At 48.3% G+C, this 22058-nt stretch overlaps 1 protein-coding gene across 2 annotated transcripts in view; it reads right to left on the reverse strand.

Annotated features, from left to right (window-relative positions):
- ADAMTS7 (ADAM metallopeptidase with thrombospondin type 1 motif 7) overlaps positions 1-22058 on the reverse strand; it is a 141828-nt gene that overhangs the window by 64203 nt on the left and 55567 nt on the right. For both annotated transcript variants that reach the window (XM_054041376.1, XM_054041375.1), the window contains 3 exons: positions 20927-21047; positions 18772-19016; positions 8280-8421 (listed from right to left, as the gene is read on the reverse strand). In XM_054041376.1, coding sequence (XP_053897351.1) covers positions 8280-8421; positions 18772-19016; positions 20927-21047 — 508 coding nt within the window. The remainder of the gene's footprint in view (positions 1-8279; positions 8422-18771; positions 19017-20926; positions 21048-22058) is intronic.

A 22058-nucleotide genomic window follows, 5' to 3' on the forward strand; every position in this document is an offset into this window, starting at 1 on the left:
GTTTCTATAGCATTTCCATTTGAGGAGCTCAAAGCACTTTACAAACACTAATCAATAGAGTCTCCCAAGACCTTTTAGTGCATGTGATTATTAGCGCCATTCTCCAGACAGGGAAGCTGAGGTTCAAGGAGGTTAAGTGATTTGTTCCAGAGCTGGAAACAGACACCAAGTCTCTTGACTCCCACTTCTGCCCTTGAACCACAGCCTCATCCTTCCTCTCTTCCTGTCTACGCCGAGAGTAGAAATGATGTCAAAAGCACTAGCTCGTCCAACCACTGAACTGCAGGGTAGAGATTAAACCATGTCCAGAACCCTTGCTAGACTCCAAGGTTACCTTAATCTCAACTAACTGCAATGAGCCTCATGGGTCTTCTCTGTGCCACAATGACTGATGATTTATCTCTGCGTTTAAACAGTTCAGAGCCACAAGCCTGGTATAAAACAGACATGTTCTCTTTGCTAGCAAATTGCAGCCATTGCCACATTCACTCGGTGATGCCTCAGTGCTGGTATTTCTGGCATCTGACTTGCGCCTTTCATCTCACCCATACTGGCCCGTGGCATTGCTGGATGAATTAGGCAGGGAGGAGAGGCAGAGAATAGCTCCTTTGGACCGACAGAGTTTTATACTCAACAGTGACGGAAAAGAAAATGATCTCCCTCGGTGAAGAGTCCAATGGAATTTACGAGGGACGAACCCAACAGGGGTCTGTAGAAATGATGCTAAGTACATACAGGGCCAGGTCCTCAGTGTGTGTAAACAGGTGTAGCTCCACCGACCGACAATGAAGCGCTGCTGATTTACACCAGTGGTGGGCCACAGACTTTTAATAGAGAATTATACCGTGTCCTTTCGATCTGTTTTTGAACCATCCTAAAAGAGAGTGAAATAATAATAATAATCCCCAGCTCTTAGCTAGCACTTTTCATCAGCAGAGCTCAAAACGTTTTACAAAGTATCAGGTCAGCATCGTTATCATGATCCACGTGTGATGGATGGGGAAACTGAGGCACAGAGCAGGGCTGTGACTTGCCCAAGGTCACCCAGCAGGCCAGCAGCAGAGCCAGGAAGGAACCCAGGTCTTAATAAATTCTATAGGGCGGTTCAGAGAACCTACAGAAAGGCTGTCGTTTTCCGCTGCATTTTCTAGAGCTTTTCCACTCAGGTGGGATGAGAGCTCAGTGGGGTGTTAGAAGATGCTGTGGGCTAGATTCTGCTCCGGAGACCCATCCAGCTGTCGGGGCATTTCATGCACAACGCCTCCAGGAGAAGCTGGTTTCTGGCTTGTTGTTTGAGAGGGTGCAGCTATGCTCTCCCTGGGAGGGGCCAGCTCGAGGAACCTTAGCTGGGCAAAGCTAGTCACCTTGCTTTAAGCTCCCTCTGTTCCTCTGTGGGGGAGGAGGGGAATTTAGGGCTATCAGTGGTGTTAGACTCATGTCATTGTGCTGCCAGAATGCAAGGACTGGCATGGCCCCTGACCCCAGCTCATGGGAGGGGCTGGAGAAAGCAGAAAGTGCCTCTGTGCTAACAGTTCTGCACAGAGGTGAGGTACGAGTGAGCCCTAGATAGTCGTATTATTTATCATTAATCATGTTTACTACAGTAGTGTCTACAGGTTAACCAGGAACGGGGCCCTGTTGTGTGGAAATGGCAGTGATTCTCAAAGCAGCGCTTTCAATTGTATAGCCTACCTCGGGGTCTCCGAATAAGCCCTCCCAGCCTAAGACACCTACCACAAGCCGACTGTAAGCAGTGGACTTGACCACTGTCCGAGTGAGCAGTGAAGATCTCACCCACGTGTCTGCTGTGAAACGCTAACCCCTCTGGTGGTAGTATTGTTACGGCTGAGCTGAGTGGAAACCGTCAGTACCCCACACTGGTGAGCTGCTGCGGTGTGTGACGGTGCTCAGGGCTCGCGCTTCGGTTCTGCTGGGGTTAGGGCCTATCTACAAGCTGGTCAAAAGCATCCAAGATTCCCTGCAAATAAGGAAGAGGTGTGGAGGCTCATTTAATGTTTGAATGAGAACCATACTCCAGGGACCCACTAGCATGCAGCCCTGACATCTCCCAGTTGGCAGGCTGGTAGCCTGTGTCTGTGATTGGATATTGGTTTTTTTACAGCTGCACTTTTGGCAACAGTCTCAAAAAAAAAAAAAAAAAAAGTTTGACTGGCAAGAAACCAGCTCTTGCTTTCTTGGCACTCTCAGCGAATGGCTAAATCATCTGTGTCCATTCGGCAGCGCTGGTGGGGAGAAGCAGCTAAGGATGAGCTCACGGTCCACAAGCTGCTGAGATACCGTGTTAATTCTTGCAGCACGCACTTCTGCCGTGCCTGTGGAGAGCTGTAACTAACGATAAGGACGAGTTCCTGTGAAGTAAGGAGGCAGAAGGAATTCCTGGACTCTGCTGAAAAGAGGAAACTCCCAGACTGCGTGGCTCAGCTTTGTCAGTGAGGATTTTTGGAGGGTATTTGGCGCGTGTGAAATGTGTGAGGCTGGCAGCTCCGGTGCCTGTTTATTTACAGAACAAGCAGAGCGCGAGCTTTCCCACACCACTGGGCTTCGAACCTGAGCTGCAGGGGCCTTGTCCAGATGAGGGGAAGTTTGCACAAATTGTTGCTCTCGCTCCCCTTACTGTGTGGCATGATGCTTCCAGCATCACGGTGGGCAGAGGAGAGCGTGGCTGCCATCACACTGCTGTTCCCTCTCCTGGGCGGGAGGTGGAGGTGTGGTGGGCAGGGGCGCAGCTGACATGCACAAGCCGAATGGGAAATAAGCTGTGCTGGGTGCATGACTGATGCAGCTTCCCCCATGCAGCAAGGGAAAGGAAGGGAGAAAACTGTGACTCCAAGTCATAGCTCAGCCCTGCTCTGCTCCTGGATAGCACAACCAGGTGCTGCCCCTTCCCTGGGGCAGACGGTGACACTGCAGCCTAGCCCTTTGGCATTAGATGGTAGTAACAAATGCCCTCTCAGACACCCCCCCCCCCATCTACCACGGAAATCAATGGGCCTGATTCTGATTTCACCCCAGTTTTACATCTCCATTGACTTCAACAGAGTGACTCCTGATTCACTCTGGGGTAAATAGGATCAGGATCAACTCAGTGGGTCAGGCTGGGTAGCTGTGACTGTATATGACCATCTTCCATCTATTCTGAAACTTGATTAAGTAAAACAAACAAACAAGCAAATCCCATTGTGAAATGGGTTATAAATAAAAACGCGTGAGCTAAGTTCTCTCTCTCATCTCGATCCTTTATCACACAGCAGTGTGCTATTTGGGGGACGAGTCCCAGCCCCGTGGAGATCCTGTGTAAAAACCTCGGAGTTTGAGACGTGCCAGGAACCCTCATGTTTCAGGGCCTAGGCCAACCTCTAACCGTTGGAGGCTAGGTAGAAATGTTCTCTGGGGATAAGTTATTACCTATCTACTCAGTGCAGAGTTTCTTTGGCTGAAGCAGCTGGCACAGGCCACTGGCAGGTCCAGCTCCAGGCACCAGCGAAGGAAGCAAGTGCTTGGGGCGGCCAATACAAAGGGCCTCCGTCCGCTATTGGGGTGGCACGGCCAGGTCTTTGGTGGGAATTCGGCGGCGGGTCCCTCCGTCCCTCTCTTCCTGTTTGAGCTGCCGCCAAAGTGCCGCCGAAGAGGAAGAGAGGGAGCGAAGGACCCACCGCCAAAGAATGGGGCGGCGCGATTGAGCTGCTGTCAATCGGCTTTTTTTCTTTTTTTTTTCCGCCGCTCGGGGCAGCAGAAAACCTGGAGCCGGCCCTGGCCAGTAGGTTCCATTAAGAATTAGGAGTTTTAGGGATCAAGTTTTCTCAGATGGCAAAAGCATCTTTGGACTGTTGGAAAAATAATCTGCTTTATGACTGTGTGTGTGTGTGTGTGTGTGTGTAAAAAACACATACATACACATACACATACATATATTATCCACCAACCCTGCTCCAGTTAAAGATAATGGCAAAAATCTTCCAGGAACTTCAGTGGGAGTAAGGATTGGGCCCTTTTATCTTTACATACTTGGTCAGATACATAAAGAGAAATAACCACTTGGAAGTTCCAAAAATATTTACAAGCTGTGTGCCTCGTGCCCTATGCGATTACTGTCCATACATCTCAAGGTACCAGTCTCAGGGAGCTCTAAGAGATGGCTATGCAGACTTTTTAAACATTCTCAATTGATCACAAGAACAATTCAGTTAGAAACAGATTTCTTAGAACCCACTGCAGGACAGGAAAAAATGTTTCTTTGGAGAACGAAGGTGCCTTGGTGTGTAAAACATAAAATTCAGTTAAAAGAATGGAAAGGGGTGAGCTCCCTGACAGAGCTGATCATTAAGGCGGGTTTAAATATTTCCTTTCAAAATAAAGAACGTGGGCTAGGCAGCATTTCAGCTTCTAATGACTTTCCACAGGGATTAGTGGACACACAAATGCTTTGTGTGTGAAGGACAAAGAAGAAAATCATGCAAGATTTTCCACAAACTTTCCATGTACCCAGGTCACTGAATCTCTCTCTCTCAGAACAGTGGGAAATGCTGACTATAATAATGTAATATAATCCAGAATGGCTTCTGAATAAGGCCATCAGCAGTGCAGCGGTGGCTCCTACATTTGCAAACTGTGCACTCAAGTGTGAGCCGCTTTGCAAGGCAGCTACACAAAACCAGTGTTTTACATTCAGCTGCTAGACCACCGTTTTCATAATAGCCCCATGCTATGTCACCGATCACCCTCAAAACTAATGAGAAAGGAAGATAATATGTCATTATAAAGCCAAAACCAAAACAAGAGACAGATTCTTCTCATTTCTGTTTATGGAGTAAAATCAAAACAAAGTGTTCTGTTGCCTCTGAGAAGCTGGCGAGGAGATAGAGGACCACACACACGTATACACACCTCAAAAGCTTCAACCTCCCAGTGGAGCCATGGGATCATAGGAAAGAAATCTAAAGTTCAAAGACATGTAGCAACGTATATGCCTCTCTGCTGTATCTCTGTAACAAATACTTGAAAGTTTAACCTTCCTCATTTTGGACAAGTAGTTCTGTAAAACTCTCAGACAGCTGTACACCCCTTAGCCTCCCACTCTTCTAACTGTGGAATAAATTGTCTCCATTATGCTGCCAGTTTGGAAACTCACTGGGACTTGTAGTTTACCCGCAGCCTGACCAAGTGTCATTAATTAACACTGGAAAATGTACATTGGCCGTGCTGGAGCTGTGTTTGTCCCAGGATATGAGAGAGACAAAGTAGGAGAGGCAATATTTTTTACTGGACCACCTTCTGTTGGTGAAAGGGACAAGCTTTAGAGCTTCGAAGAGCTCGTCTTCAAGTCTAGGGGAGGAAAACCGAGTGTCTGAGCTAAAGACAAGTTGGGACAGATTGTCAAGCTTAAGGGGTTTACCATGCTATAGGAGACCATTTAAATTTAAAATGAAGTGGGCAATTAAGGGTTAGCAGAGAGTGGGGTGTGTTACAAAGAGTTGTGATGAGCCATAAAATCAGAGTCGCTGCTGAGTCCATGGTTTATTGCATGAGTCTAGCAGAGCTGTGAATTTAAGTTCCCAGGCTTGTCTTTTGAAGGTGTTGTGTGGGTTCCTTTGGAGGATGAGGACTGAAAGGTCAGATGTGGGGTGATCACTTTGAATGGGTGACAGGGTGTTTGGGAGCAGGTCCTGGCCTGGACCCCAGAGCAGAGGCTGGGACTGGGGTCTCCTGCCAGTCACAGGGAAGGGGGCCTACAAGGGTGGTGGATAGGGTTACCATTCGTCCGGATTTACCCGGACATGTCCTCCTTTTTGTGCTAAAAATAGCGTCCGGGGGGAATTTGTAAAGCACTCACAATGTCCGGGATTTCCCCCCTCCCCCGGAGCAGCTGGGAGGGCTGCAGGAAAGTCCCGGGCTGGACTCCGGAGCAGCTGGAGAGGAGCTCCGCCCTGCATTCCAGCAAGTGTCTCAGCACAAAGTGCAGCCCTCCCCTTTTGCAACTGGGAGCGGTTACTGCCATGCAGCGTAGCAAAACGGGAGCGAGAGCACTTTGTGCTGATACAAGGGCAGCTCTCCCCTGCAACCCGGTCCGGGCCAGGGACCGGGTTTTGTTGTGCAGGGCCAGGGACCGGGTTTTGTTGTGCTGGGGAGCTCAGCCACGTGTCCGGCTCGCACAGAGCCCAACACCCTGTTCTGAGCAGCAGGGTAAGGGGGGCAGGAGAAGGGGCAGGGAGGTTCTGGAGGGGGCAGTCAAGAAACGGGGGGGGGCTTTTTGGGGGTAGTGGAGAAAGTTTTGGGCAGTCAGGGTACAGGTAGGGGGTAGGGTCCTGGTGGGCAGTTGGGGGGGGGGTCTTAGGAGGGGGCAGTTAGGGGACAAGGAACAGGGAGACTTAGGTAGGGGGTGGGGTTCTGGAGGGAAGTTAGGAGCAGGGGTCCCAGGAGGGGGCAGTCAGGGGACAAGGAGCGGGGGGGTAGGGGGCTGGGAGTTCTGGGGGGGAGCTGTCAGGGGGCAGGAGTGGGGAGAGGGATCGGAGCAGTCAGGGGACAGGGAGCAGAGAGGTTTAGATGGGTTGGGAGTTCTGGGGGGGGCTGTCAGGGGGCAGGAGTGCGGAGAGGGATCGGAGCAGTCAGGGGACAGGGAGCAGAGGGGTTTAGATGGGTTGGGAGTTCTGGGGGGGGCTGTCAGGGGGCAGGAGTGCGGAGAGGGATCGGAGCAGTCAGGGGACAGGGAGCAGAGGGGTTTAGATGGGTTGGGAGTTCGGGGGGGGGCTGTCAGGGGGTGGGGAGTGGTTGGATGGGGCGTGGGAGTCCCAGGGGTCTGTCTGGGGGTGGGGGTGTGGATAAAGGTTGGGGCAGTCAGGGGACAAGAGGCAGGGAGGCTTAGATAGTCCTGGGGGGCAGTTAGGGGCAGGGGTCCCAGGAGGGGGTAGTCAGGGGACAAGGAACGGGGGGAGGGTTGGGAGGTCAGGGGGGGCGGGAAGTGGGAGGGGCAGGGGCGGGGCTAGGGCGGGGCTTCTCCCGTCCTCTTTTTTGCTCGCTGAAATATGGTAACCCTAGTGGTGGAGCCCAGCAGGCGGAGCTGAGGAAAAGCCCCAGAAAGGGTGGAAGGATTTTTGTTTCCGTTAGAGACATTTTTAGACTTTTAGTTCGGGATGACTGGGACCCGGAAAGGGTGCACGAAAGATGGTGTCCTGGCCGCAGGGCCGAGTTACTAGGCAGAGACACAGTCCCAGTGCTGGCGTGACCATTGGCAGGGGGCGCTAGCCCAGCGAGAGAGCTGTGATGTCTGGCCGCGAGGGGGCACCTCGTGGTGAGTAGCCCATTACACACATCCTGAAACAGGCAGACTGATCACCAGAGCGAAGGAGGAGAGCATAGGAGAAAGCTGTGGAGGGAATGGAAGGCAACCTGAGGGAAGAGTGACTGATGACCTGGCGTGTTGACTTTGGGGAGGGGACAGGCGAATCATGGATATAGATCTAGGAACAGCATGAGCCCTGCCCTGCATGCTTCAGGGATCGGCTGAATGAGGCATTTCCATGGAATCTCTCAAGTCTGATCCTCTGCGAGTTGCTTGAAATTTTTTTTTAAAGTAGTGTTGTGCAAACCCAAATACGTCAATTTTATGTTTATTCAACTTCTTTAAAACTCTTTTGTCTGAATCAACCAGAAGGCCCTGAAACCTCCAGACAACCAGCATGGTAACAGGACACCAAGTTAAGAGGAAAAAGCTGATAAAGTGCAGACTCCAAGCGCCTGAGCTCCACAGGGGGTCTGGTCTGGATATTTATGACCCCAGCAGCTGTTTCTGTGTTACAAACCCACTGAAACCTAAGGCCAAGGAGTTTCTGAGACAAATGTCAGCAAACTGTTCTGATGTGTATTTCCTAGGTTGTGATGTAAAATGTGGCACAAATGAATTACTTTGTGTTGTTCCCTTTAAACATGACGTTTATAGAGATTTGGCCAGAACCGGCATGTTTCAGACCTATTTATTGGGGAGGTTACACTGTTCCTATGAGAACTGGACCCATTCTGGTACCTTAACTGTGATGGTAACCCCCAATGATTATGCAAATATTTTAGTGTGAGACAGATCTGATCAGTGGACTAATCAAACTGATTTCAGATGGGATGTGCTGTACCAGAACTTTTTGGTTTCGATGTGCATGGAATACTTTACAAAAAATCACCTCTATTCCACTTACTATTGTAAAGCAGTGTGTGAGAGCAAAGCTACTGGCTTTAATCGTAACACGGCATGAAAAGGTCGACCAACTTACCTGTCCCACATGTGGCAGTGCAGTTAGTCCAGGAGCCGTATCGCCAGAAAAACTCTGCGGGCTGAATCTCATTCTCCTGGTCAGACTCCCTTCGGATAGTGTACTGGTATCGAACTCCCGGGTTCGTCTCCTGGAACAACAGCTGTGAGGAGACAAAGTCACAGCTCATTCAGCAACGTCACCACTTTCTGTTGGCATTGATTGGGCTTTTCGGCATCTATGATAGGTCAAGACATTGCTATGCAGCAGCATAACATACACACACATACTTGCGTGCAGCACAGTGATCTGGAGAAGACTGGAGAGAGTCCTGTTCAATACACAAGGCCCTTGGCATTGTCTACACAGCAAAGACAAACCTGCGGCTCGATGTGCCGGTTGACTTGGGCTTGTGGGGGCTGCCGGGCTGTTTCCTTGCCGTGTAAACTTCTGGGCTCGGGCTGAAGCACGAGCTCTAGGCCCCTGCAGCGTGGGAGGGTCTTTACATGCTGAAAAGCTCAACCAGAACATGCCGATTCTGGGCCAATACTTTGAGCGGAGCTACTTCATTGACACTGGTGTACATGAACTAGAGTGACCAGATGCCCCAATAGTACTGGGACCATCCTGCCATTAGGGCTTTGTCTTATATATGCAATTATACCTTCCCTCCCCCCCCCCCCCCCCCAAAAAAAAAAAAGTGTCCTGATTTTTCCCACTTGCTATCTGGTAACCCTAAAATGAACTCAGAATCTGGCCTTCTGCCTCTTGTTCAGGGGATCACTGGCAACAAATCTGGCATTACTATAGAGATGTCATTCCATGGCTGCAGTAAAGGAAATGAGGAGGTGGGCCTGGATAATTCATAAGCATAGGTTCGAAGGCCAGGAGGAACCATCATGATTATCTAGTTTGACCTCCTCTATAGCACGGGCCATACAATTTACCCAGCTGGCCAAGCGTAGCAAACTTATTATACATTGATTCACACAGCACCTATTGCAAGCAACAAAATGCTTTCGAAAGTACAAAAATAAAGTGTTTATAAAGATCACTTCTCCTGCCCCACCACTGAGCTGCAGCCATCACAATTACTCCAGCAACACTGCACAGTAGCTTTAGAACAGGGGGAGAAAATTAGCAAATCCAAGTGAAGCAACAAGGAAGTTGTGGTAGGTGCAATGTAATTAATCCAACGGAGACCTACTCACATCCATGGGCTCACACCTCTAGTTTTGTCTTCCCTCCTCCCCCATAAAAGTGCCATAGGACCTTTGATAAAACCAAAGCCCTGACAGTCTGGTTATGTTTTATCTGACAGACCTCACCCCCCGCCCCCGGAACCCCAGTGCCTCCTAGCACCACATCAGCTTAGTGAAGGTTGGTGGTGTTAAAATTACCCATTGCAAGGATATTATGATTAGGAAATAGTTAAAGGCTTTCCCTTCTAATTAGAGATGAGGCCAAGATGCCAAGTGCAGGCCAGATCAGGACTTTCCCAAAGTTCTTGGTCGTCTGGTTCAGTTCCTTATATAAAGGGCAAGCCATGAAGTTCAGGGCCAAGCTTTTCCAAAGGGGAGAAGGGTTTTGGCTCCAGAGTGCGGGCTGAAATACATCTTTAGTTCCAACTGCATGAAAGGAGAATGGGAACAGGCTGTGTTAACTGCAGACTCAGTAGATGACCTCTTCCTCACTCTGTGGAATATAGCAAACTTTTGCGTGGGCCAGAGGGGAGCTATTGGATGGCTGCATGATTGCCTGACTCTGGCTGCCTGAAGGCTAGTTCGTGTAAATTGCTTTTCCTGAGATCTCCATTGAGGAATTTTATAAGTAATGGGAATTTCTGAGCTTCTGGCTTTTCCTGGCTCTGTAGGCGGGACTGGCTGTTGTCACTCCAGAGAAAGACAGAGAAGAAATGCTGACGCTGCAGAACATCAGGAAAAACACTGTTATGTGTGAACCCTTAAAGCTGACTTGTCTTAAGACGGTGTGAGAAGGAAGCAGGAAGGGAGTGCAATTAAAGTTTGTATTTTAATAGGCGATGACAGAGAGACAGAGAGTGGGAACAAAAGCCTTCTGGCAGCAGCATGTTCAATCTAGAAGTCGTTGCTGTGAAGCATTTGAGCTGGTCAATCACAAAATGAGGCCTTTGGTTACATCTTTGTTGGAGGAGGTAAAATACATTTGTTTTTAAAATAACTCTCTGGGCCTATGTCATTTCCACTGTTATCATGAACATCTGAATAAAGTGGGTGGCTCACACTACTGACTTGGAGACAAAAGTGCCACTGACTAACACCATTTCCTGAAGCACCTGGGTTTTCCCTGGAGGTCTCCCAATCAAATACTGCCCATGCCCAACACTGATTAGCAAATAGAATCTGTTGAGACCATAGCCCCTGGTGATACGGCATCAAGCAAAGAGTCAGCATGGTGTCACACTGACTTGCAATGGTATAAGAATTGCTAGCACAGAGAGATGGAAAGTAATGGAGATGAAATAAGTACCCAGAACAATCTTCAGTTAGCAAAATCACACTTGAAAAAATGTTATGCATTCCTCCCATGTGAAATGTGGGGCTCTTTCTCCGCATGACTGAAACAGATTCACTGGTTAATATAAATTCAATCCAAGCTGCCTCACATACCAATCAGCAGTGCCACAGCACTCATGAAAGCTTGTGGGCTTAGCCTTGTTTTCTTAGCCTAAGTGCTTCCATTATCGCCAAAGCTCTGTTGTTCTTGGAACTTTGGTGCAGCAGAGGGCTTCCTTCCAAGAACCCCCTGATGAATAGTGAAACCTCATTGTCAGAAGGTTTTAATTAGGTTACAAATCCCAGGAAGCTTTCCAGAGATTTTCTGGTGTAAGGCATTCTGAATGGATAACATTAACAAGGGAAAACGATACTGACAATATTAGGACAAGAAAACTTTGATTTCTCTTTTTCTTTCTAAAAATGTATTAACACATCTGCTTACTACCCTTTCCATCAAAGCAGAGAACATGGCCAAAGTACCATAGGTTGCTGCGTACCTAACCACAACGTCTAACCCGTCATGGTAGACTGGTAGCTCCAACATGCAGGAAGAGACACCTAAAGGGAGCATGAAGTGCCATCAAGAGCGTGAAAATACAGTATTAAGAGGTCTTGAACCACTTAGCCAAACTCTATAAGGGACTAGGAGGGTTCCATAACATGGCAGCAGTATCAGGCACTTCTTATAGTTAATATTTAATTAAATATAAGCTAAATAAATAAAAGCCACTGGCTGGATTGCCAGGGTTACGCTGCCTGAGAGTTTGGCCAATTATGCAAAGCTTCTTTTGTGCCATGAAGCATAGCATAGACCAGGGGTCAGCAACGTTCGGCATGCGGCTCGCCAGGGTAAGCACCCTGGTGGGCCGGGCCAGTTTTATTTACTTGCTGACGCGGCAGGTTCGGCCGATCGCGCTCCCCACTAGCTGCGGTTCGCCATCCCGGGCCAATGGGGGCAGCAAGAAGCGGCGCGGGCGAGCGATGTGCTGGCCACCGCTTCCCGCCACCCCCATTGTCCCGGGAAGGTGAACCACGGCCAATGGGGGGCACGATCGGCCGAACCTGCCGCGTCAGCAGATAAATAAAACTGGCCCGGCCCGCCAGGGTGCTTACCCTGGCGAGCCGCATGCTGAACGTTGCCGACCCCTGGCATAGACCCTTTGGCCAGCTAGGCTTGGGAACGCATGACTTGCTCTACAATTAACTTCTGCAAGGAAAGGCTCGGGTTTGCAAGAGCATGAGGAAGGGTGTCCCAGATTGGGCTGAGATACTTTGCCTACAGGTGTTTGTTTACAGCTAGAGACAGAAACTAGTATTTACCTCCTGGAAGAGGACTGTCAAAAACTGGTGGTGGCATGATGGGAAATATATTCGTTGTAAATAGACGATCCCTGACATAACACTCAAATAATACAGGGTTAATAAGAATATGGGGCCTGACAGTCCACTGCTTTGCACCTTCTGCTGCCATGTGCACCTGTACAAAGTGGGCATGAAACAGTATCCAATCAGAATTCCCCATTTATTTACACCAGGGGTAACTTCAAACACCCCCGCGGCACTGAGTGCATGATCCTGCACCACTGACTTCAGCAGGCAGAGGGTCAAGCCCTCACCTTCCACAGGCGTAAATGACAACCCAGGGTTCAAGGAAGCAGAGGATTAGGCCCCAGGATCTCCCGTCTCCCTCCCACCCTACTTGTGGAAGGGAATGTCATAAGGCTGTGGATGCTGGGGGCTGGGGTTCCATTTGACACATACAGCAAAACTCTGCATCCCAGGGAAAGGATACAGGCAGGCTTCTCATGCCAGCTGTTGCTGTCATTACCTTTTACCCAGGCAGCCTGCAAAGGATGGAAATGCAAACACAAGGGGAAAGAATTAAGTAGGGAAATCTGTGGTCTAAGCATCTATCTGCAAAATTACAAAGCCGAGAACTCCTAGGGAGCCCTTCCTCCCCTTCAGGTATTTGAGACCAACTTGCCTCGCACCGAGGGAATCTCTTATTTCCTTTTTCCTTTGCTTTCCCCCCTTGAATTAACACAGCTCACAAAGCAGATGCAATCTGTGTTTCTATATATTAAGGGGCAGTAAAACGGAAGAACGCAGTTAAATCAACACATAAACCCAAATGCCCGCGTGGGATTCGCTCTGGCTGTATTTCAAAGAGGGATCATCGTATGTTGCATTTTGTGTGAACCTCTGGGCAACTGATTGTTCAGATGTGGAACTGCAGTCGTTAGAAATGAACAAACTATGAACCACAAGGGGGTAGAGGCTGGTTCTACTGACACGAAAGTCAGTGGCAAAGTGCCCCTTGACTTCAATAGAAGGGTCAGGCTGGGCTCATAGCCCTAAAGAGAACTGTTCTCCGGTAACTCCCATTCAAAAGCTTCGAGAGGTTTCATCAACTGGGAGACTTTGTGTTAAACCAACCAGGGCTGGCGTCTGCAGCAGTGAATATGTGCATTTGTACAGCCAGATCCATAGCTGAAAATCGGGATCTGAATTGGCTTCTGTGAAATCCACATAGAAATCAATGCTTTTAAATGATTCGATTTCCTTGTTACTTTTCAGACTCTCTCTTCATATAGATTGAGAGCCCCCCACAACCAGGCTCAGCCAATTAAAATATAAAGCAGCTCTGAAAAAGAATACTTCCAGCAAGGCTTTTACATTGAGTGGGGTGACCAGTAAAATGGCAGGATTTGTTTGCAGAACAGGACAATTTTCAAATAAGCACCAGACCTTCTGTAACTGCCATTGAGCAGAGATTTATTGGGATTCAAGTCTTGCTCTTATTCAGGCTAGGTCTACACTACCCGCTTGAATCGGCGGGTAGAAATCGATCTCTCGGGGATCGAATTATTGCATCTCGTCGGGACGTGACAATCGATCCCCGAATCGACGCTCTTACTCCACCAGTGGAGGTGGGAGTAAGCGCCGTCAACGGGGAGCCACGGAGGTCGATTTCGCTGCCGTCCTCACAGCGGGGTAAGTCGGCTCCGATACGTCAAATTCAGCTACGCTATTCACGTAGCTGAATTTGCGTATCTTAAATTGACCCCCTCCGCCCCCCCCCGTAGTGAAGACCTGCCCTCAGAGTGTTCCTTGGACGTATTTGTGAAAAGGCTTCCTGGGGAACTGACAACAGAAGTGAGTTCAGGCTGCCCAGTCCAGTCACAGGAGAGCCCAGGATACGTGGGGAACTTTTGGGTTAGAACTCCTGAGTAACCCACCAGCTGGAGTAAACCTAATACGCATTCTCATCATTTGGGAAAAGAAAAAAAGACTTTCCTTGTCAATGGGGGTGGGGGAGGAGAGGTGAAGGAGGGGAATGTTAAAGTAAACAGCTCACCATTGGCATAAATAAACTCTGAAATTCATTAACTGCTCCCTCTGCTCCCTGGGTTGTTTGCTCTAGTCTAAGCAAAGAAAAGAGCCTGTTGAAATTAACATTTGCAATAACCAGGGCAAAGGATACCCACCCCTCCCCCATCCCTGCTGCCCAGCAGACATGTTTGTGTAGTGGATTTCTTAAAATGTACACTGACTTTTTAGGAACATGCACAAATAATAATAACCTCTCCTTCCTAGGCTGAGGTCCCCCTAGCTGATCCCCAGAACTGGGGCTTCGTTTTCTGTTACGTGCGGCGATATCAAACACACAAGTACAAAATGGGGAATGAGGGTAGGCGAGCCGTACTGCTCACAAGGGTCTGGGGGAGTTACAGTGGGTCACAAATCCAATATGAGCCAACAATGTGGTGCAGCTGCAAAAAGGGCTAATGTCATTCTGGGGGGTATTAACAGCATTGTCGTATGTGAGACATGGGAAATAATTGTCTTGGTCTCCTCAACACTGGTGACGCCTCAGCTGGAGTGCTGTGTCCAGTTCCAGGTGCTGCACTTTAAGAAAGATGTGGATAAACTGGAGAGAATCCAGAAGAGAGCAACAAAAACGATAAAAGGTTTAGAAAAGCTGAGCTGTGAAGAAAGGCTAAAAGGGCTGGGCATGTTTAAGGAGACTGAGCGGGGACCTGATAACAGTCTTCAGATGTGTTAAGGGCTGTTCTAAAGAGGACGGGAATCAATTGTTCTCCATGGTCACTGAAGGCAGGACAAGAAGTAATGGGCTTAATCTGTAGCCATGGAAATTTAGGTCAGAGAGTAGAAAACCCTTTTTAACTCTACGGCTAGATAAGCTCTGGAACAGGGAGGTTCCAGGGAGGTTGTGGGGAGGTTTTTAACAGGTTAGACAAACACCTGTCTGGGATGCTCTCAGCAGACTTGGTCCTGCCTCAGAGCGAAGGGATAGACTAGATGGCCTCACGACGTCCCTTCCACGCCTACGTTTCTATGATTCAATGATTTCTGATGTTCTCCCTCCGCCCCCACCTCCCAACTCAAGAGTTGACAAAAGCCAACAAAAATTCATGACCGTGGTGGAGCGCTGTCCTTAGCTCCTGCCACGGCGAGATTGGCCGATGACTGGACAGGATGTGGGCAAGGGGGAAGCTCAGGCTTCATTCTGAATGTCCTGGGGTCTGACTGGTTTGCGTTGGAGTTTGCCACATAAGCCTGTCCCCACAGCCTGTCCCCAGGAGACCACTGCACAGTCACTCTGTGTATGGGCTTCTTTCCCTCAGGGAGCTGTCTCTGGGCAGCATTTTATGGGCCTTCTCCGCTAACACTAGTCTATAACGATCATAGCTCCATTGAAGTCAAACAGTGACGCTGGTGTAAAGTGGTGTAAAATGAGAAGTCAGCCCCTTCTATTTTTAAATCTTAAAGACTCACTCCTGGGCTGGAAGTTAAGTTGGCAGAGATCCAGCTGGAATGATAATTTTGAGCCTGCGTAATCAGAAACCTCTGACAATTGAGTTAGTTAATGTAAATAGTGACACGGGCCGGCCTTTACTGCAAAGTAGTGCTGTTTGGAAAGGTATTTAAACATGAGGGAGAGGGGACGGCTGGCTACTCCTAGAAGAGCTCGTGTTTTAAAAGGAAAAATGATCAAAACTTCATTAGTGAAGTGAGACTGGCTACCTGAAGGACACAAACCTACCTGCTAGTTAGTAGGAGGCAGATTCACACTGAGCGGAAGTTTGGGCAGGAGACAAACTTTGTTCCCCTTGCTAAAAGTAAGTAATTAGATTAATAGATAAAGAGAATGGGCAGAAGTGAAGAGGACCCTCAGCCTGCTGAATTACATAGACAGAACTCCAATTCCTTCGCGGGGTGGTCCGGTGACCTGCTGAACCATAGGAGCAAAATCTGAATGGATGGCGAATAATAATCTTTTCTATAGTGCTTTGAGATCACACGTTTTAATGCATTTACCCTCACAATAGCCCTGGGAGGGGAGAAGCGCAGTTAGCCCCATTGTGCAGACAGGGAACTGAGGCACACAGAAGCTGAGTGACCTGCCTGATATCTCGCAGGAAGTCTGTGGCCGAGGAGGGAAATGAACTGGGATCTCCAACGTCCAGGACGAGACTTTTTTGGAATCCCCAAATGGAAATTTAGAGTCTTAATTCAAGCTGCAGCTGATCCCTGTGTAATGTTACGTTGGAAGGTGCTGATGGCTGCCGGCAAGGGGTCTGGGATCCAAAGCCACCACAGACCTCGTTAAAGCCAATGGAGCAGGCACTCTCTTTCAGGCTCAATGGAAGGACAATCAAGCCCTGTAGTAAAACCAGCTGGGGACTGTGGGGCTAGCACCTGGTACTAGGCTGCATGGTAGGTCATAGCGAAACCATGTTGGCTGAGGGGTTTCCCTGGGGACAGGCGCCGGGGCTGGGATATTGGTTCCAGGCTGTGTATGCTGGAGGCAGAAAGACAGGGGAAGGAATTCTGAGCGTGACCTGGAGAGGAAGCAGAGGGACAGGGCTTCTTGGGCACAGAGCTTGCTGGCGTGTCAGACTTGGGGATTTCTGAGCATGGAAACTGCTTGCTGCTGCTTGTTTCTGCTGTGTTCAGGGAGACAGGATTTTGGGTATATTTTTGGTGAATAAACAAGATTGCATCCAGAATATACCTGATGCACATCATTGATTTATTATTCTAATGAAAGCAACCCTGCAAGGCCCTGAACTTTGGCTTATCTACTCGGGAACAATAACTTAAAAGAAGAGTGGGGCAAAATCTTTGTCTCTATTTGCCTTGGAAAGTTTCTTGCTGCTATTACAGAGCTGTGTTCCTGAGAAAGGTCTCTTTATAGCCTAGAAACATGACTCTTGGGGGCTGGGGGGAACAGAGGGGCTGGATTTTGCCCTGAGTAAGAGATTCTCAGTGTTTGCGGTTCTGCCCTCAATCCCATGAGCGTCCGGAGCCGAAATTACACCCACCAAGTAGGCTGACTTGCAGAGCCTTTAACACTGCAACCCAAATATTATATTTGTATACGTATCCATCAGCCCCCACTCTCTGCCATAGTTAGTGCCCTAGTGCAGGCCAGGGGCTGACACTCATGCCAAGACTCTTGGCTACAGGATGGTTGAGGGGCTGGCGAGATGCCACCAGGTCACAATACTGCATTGTAATGGGATAATGGCTTTGTCATGGCATTGCATTGCAACCCAACCCAACCCTGCTGCTGCATTCAGGAAGGGGCATCGAGGCCAAAGGGTCTCATGTCAAAGCATCTTGAGGGCTCTGTTAACCCTGTTAAAAATGTTGTGATCTCTTTCCCCTTTCCCCATGAGATAAGAAAAAGGATTCAGGAAATAGACATTTCTTTTAGTATTCTCTCTCCTGTGGAAATGTTTTGAGGAATGCTGCTCTTTGGATTAGTTTCAGCTGGAAAGAACATGGGCTGGATCCACCCACTAATTTGGAAATATGCGCGTCAGATCAAGCGAATCCTTCTGGCTGCTAATTACAGTTGTTCCCAAAGAAACATGCACGATTACTAGTTGCCGTCAAAGCACCAGTTTGCGCTGAAATTCTGACTGCCCCATGAGAGGAGAGAGCTAGGTATACTGTGCTCGTCTACAGAGAAATCCCACTGGCAGCTGTGAGCTCTGATGGGAAAGGGAAGAGCACAAGGGGTTTCCAGAGTCTAAGGTGTGTCTGATGCCAGCACAGTACAACCGAGTTCCCCTAAAGGGATTACGGCGCTTGAGGTTTGCCTCTGCAGACCGCGAATGCAAGTGCTCCCGTTCCTCAGCTCAAGCAGCAGCGAGATGGTGTGATAACCAGGCCAACGTTTTCCTTGCATGAGACTTTTAACAGTCGGTTGCTCTGAGCTCCACCAAATGCACACTTCATTTCGGGAGGGTCTGGCGGTAGGTTTGCCAGGTTCTGTTATGCATAGCTGTAAGTGTGCTGTCTAATCAGAGCAACTGTTTAAATTGGACTCAGCAAGAAAAATCAAAATTATTCCACTGGCTGCAATTACCATGAATTGAAAATATTTTGATAGGCTCAGCTGTGCTTTGCTGATTTGAAATCATACTGGGAGAGAAATTACACCCAGTTTGGCATAATAAGGCATTTGCTCTGCTTTAAAACTTGATGCTTCCCTAATCAAGGGGAAGGATGGTCTTATGGATAAGGCCTTGGCAGCTCTGGGTTCAAATCCCTGCTCTGCCACAGAATTCCTGTGTGACCTTGAGCAAGTCACTTAATTCTCTGTGTATCTGTTCCCCCCCTGTAAAAGGAAGATAATTCCTTTGTCCATCGTGTCTATTTAGATTGTAAGCTCTCTGGAGCCGGGACTTAGGTGTATGTACAGTCCCTAGCCCAATGGGGCCTAGATTTTGGTTGTGGTCTCTAGGTAATATCATAATACTACTAATAATAATCAGAACTATGTTATCAGCGAACGAGGACTAAGTGCCCTTCCTAGCTGCTGGTGGCATTTTTCTAAGTTTATATTTGTAAAGAGCTTTGCTGCATGTTGATCTGCCCCACACAGATCTTCGCACTTGTCATGTGTGGCTACATAGCAAAATAAAACATCATCCAAGTACCTGGATCCAGACGGGCTCCCCTGTGGGGCCAGGGGATGTAAGGTTCTCCCAGTTTCCAGTCCTCTCGTAGGTGAAGGTTGTCCCAGCCACTTTGTAATCTCCGTTCCATTGGATGGTCCACCCACCATTCAGAAAGTATTTCTCTGGATCTTCACTCCTCAAGGCCAGGAAATTTCCTGCTTCTGCCACTTCCTCAATTCTAATCTCCCGGGCTCCAGCTGGGATCATCCCAATGTCAACGTAACCTGGGAATTTCATTGACTGTCAGTCTCAGGCAGTCGAACCCTATGCCAGATAAATCAATCACTTCCAGTCAAATCGCTAGAGCAATGAGAGCCTCCAAGCTGATTAAACAGAACATTCTGTCTTTTAGCTGCTGATTTCAGCATCAGCGGATACTTGGGGGCTCAGATAAAATAGCTCTTTCTTTCCAGGTTTCAGGGGTAGCCATGTTAGTCTGTATCAGCAAAAAAACCGAGGCACCTTAGAGACTAACAAATTTATTTGGGCATAAGCTTTCGTGGGCTAAAACCCACTTCATCGGATGCATGAAGTGAAAAATACAGGCGCAGGTATAAATACATGAAAGGATGGAGGTTGCTTTACCAAGTGTGAGGTCAGTCTAATGAGATAAATCAATGAACAGCAGGATACCAAGGGAGGAAAAATAACTTTTGAAGTGGTAAGAGAGTGGCTCATTACAGACAGTTGACAAGAAGGTGTGAGTAACAGTAGGGAGAAATTAGTATGGGGGAAATTAAGTTTAGGTTTTGTAATGACCCTGAATAAAGACTGGGAGTGGTTGGGTCATTACAAAACCTAAATTTAATTTCCCCCTTACTAATTTCTCCCTACAGTTACTCACACCTTCTTGTCAACTGTCTGTAATGGGCCACAAATATCAATCAGAATGAAATGAAGGATATTGATGGAATCACTCCCTTCGCTTCCTACGTGTCCTAGCCAAAGCCTTTCAGAACAATTACACTGGCAATAATTTACCTTCTCTTTATTGCTGATCCTACTTTCCCCTGTGGAATTTCCTACCAGTCATGTTACTGAAGAGTTCCTGTTTGCAAACCAGTCCTGCGCCTCCCCCCACACTGCTGATACAGGGAAAATCTGGATCTACAGATTAAGGGTGTTTGTATTAAGAAAATCATTTAAAACAACAAGTCAGAATCTTTTTTTGTCTCTCTCTTATTCAAATAGGCGAGATCTTTGACCTAACCTCATTCTGTCCACTTGCTCAGTTTTTAGGGCCATGTTTAGTTACTAAGGGAGCTTAGTTATACTTTACAAAGTTCTAGTCATGTTTCTTTAATTAAAAGAAGTGCTGTCTCTATCTATCTATATAAAAACCATCTTGGCATTTTAACATATAAAGCATGGGAACGGAAACAGAGCTTTCCTATTTTAAAAAAAAGTTGTGAGGGAATTTTGTGCTCAAAGACATAATGATAAATAATAATAACGGTACATTGTACTTTTACAGCACCTTCTGCCAAAGGATCTCAAAGCCCTTTATAAATGGTGATGAACTACAATCTCCTTGTGAGATTGGAGTTTTCCCTGTTTCACAGACAGGGAAAACGGATGCACAAAGATGCTAAGTGACTCGCTATAGGTAACCATGTTGTCCCGAGTCAAGCAGAGTACCTTAAAGGGTACCGCAAGGACCCTGAAAAACCAGGACTATCCACCACACTGGCCCATGCACTGTGTCCCCTGAGCAACATGGTGATCTGCCGAGTAGAGGCTTATCTATCCCCCAGAAAGTTACTACAAATGCTGCCACCACCGGCATGAACTGGCCAGGAGTACATGCTGCTCATGCGTGCATGCCACAGCACATCCCTGCCTGCCAGTCCAGCAGTCTCCGGCCTTAGCTTGTAGGGTTCCTGGAGAAAAGGATCTGTGTGGTGGATTTGTCCCTTCTACCTGCAAAACCTCTGAGCACCTTTTATTGGTATATCTTATCAGTATTTGTTTAACCTTTTATGACCTGCTTCCCTTCCTAAATGAGCCGTCATGGAACACGGCAGGTGCTGTGCATTCTCACCAATTCATGCTGCTCACAAATGTTCCCTGTCAGAACAGGAACCAGCAAAAGTTCAGGGACAGGCTGGCAGACGGTTGTGACAGACACCCTTACCCAGCCCCTCGCTCTCCTCGAACATCTTTTTCACAGTCTGGCAGGTGGATCCATCCCCATGGCACACCCCGCACCGATCCTCGACAGCGTTGGAGTCAATTTCATAGTCACAGCCCACGTTCTGAAACACAAGAACTCCCGTAGCTCACACTCAGTAGTGAAAATCTCTTCACAAGGCTCTGGTTTTAAATGACGAGAGGAGTGCAATTTCTGTTGGCTCCAACAGCTGCATTATACACTTCCAGAGAGGCAGAAAGTGCATGGGAGCCTGCTCTAATAATGTCAATGGGTCTGTTTCTCCGTCACACAGCCCACAGGTGTCTCTCAGTGCCAGCAAGCTGTGCCCGAGTCACAGAGTGTCATGATGGGATCACCAGTCCTCACAGGAAATAATGAATGTGACCAGGACCAGGCTCACTGAGCGGCCTGCCTGGCAGTGTACCATTTGTCATTGGTAGGATGCGAAATAAGGAAGACAGACACATGGGTTACCCAGGGAGATTAAGGGCCAGATTCTGGCATGGGGGAAATCTTGAACTTACATACAGCCAGTTCCTCCTGCTTCCCTGGTGCATGGGGTAGGCTGGGGCTCTGGCTAGGAGCAGGGAAAGGCCACGTACAGCGCCTAGCACCATGGTGTCCTGGTCCGTGGCTGGGGCTCCTTGGATTCTACAATACTATTAATTCCAAATGATGATGATAATGTCCGGGACTGGAGTATGCTGTGTTCTGCCACGACCCAGCCAACACAATAGCCCAGAGGGGGACTGCTTTTGCCAGTGTAAGTGAGAGCAGCCTTGCTGATCCGGGAGTCTAGGTCAGGCCCCTGCCTGTCCCAGGAGCATGGGGTGGGGGGATGTTTAGGTGACATGAATTTGGTGATTGTGCCCTGAACTGTTTTGTCCGTGGCCATCGCTGAAGAATCATGTATTGTTATTACATTTCTATTACAGCCTTCTAGTTTGTTTCATTTCACCATCACCGGGTGTAGCCGTAGTATCCAAGCACTTGTTCCATCTCTCTTCTTACAAACGGTGTGGTCTCAGCTAATGGCTCTGAAGTCTGGTTCATCTTAATCTAGGGATCAGGGCACAAATAGATGCAACTCACTTAGCTTCAGTGAAGTTGCAAA

Source organism: Malaclemys terrapin, chromosome 10 (genome assembly GCF_027887155.1).
Source record: "Malaclemys terrapin pileata isolate rMalTer1 chromosome 10, rMalTer1.hap1, whole genome shotgun sequence".
NCBI classification, from domain to species: Eukaryota; Metazoa; Chordata; order Testudines; family Emydidae; genus Malaclemys; species Malaclemys terrapin.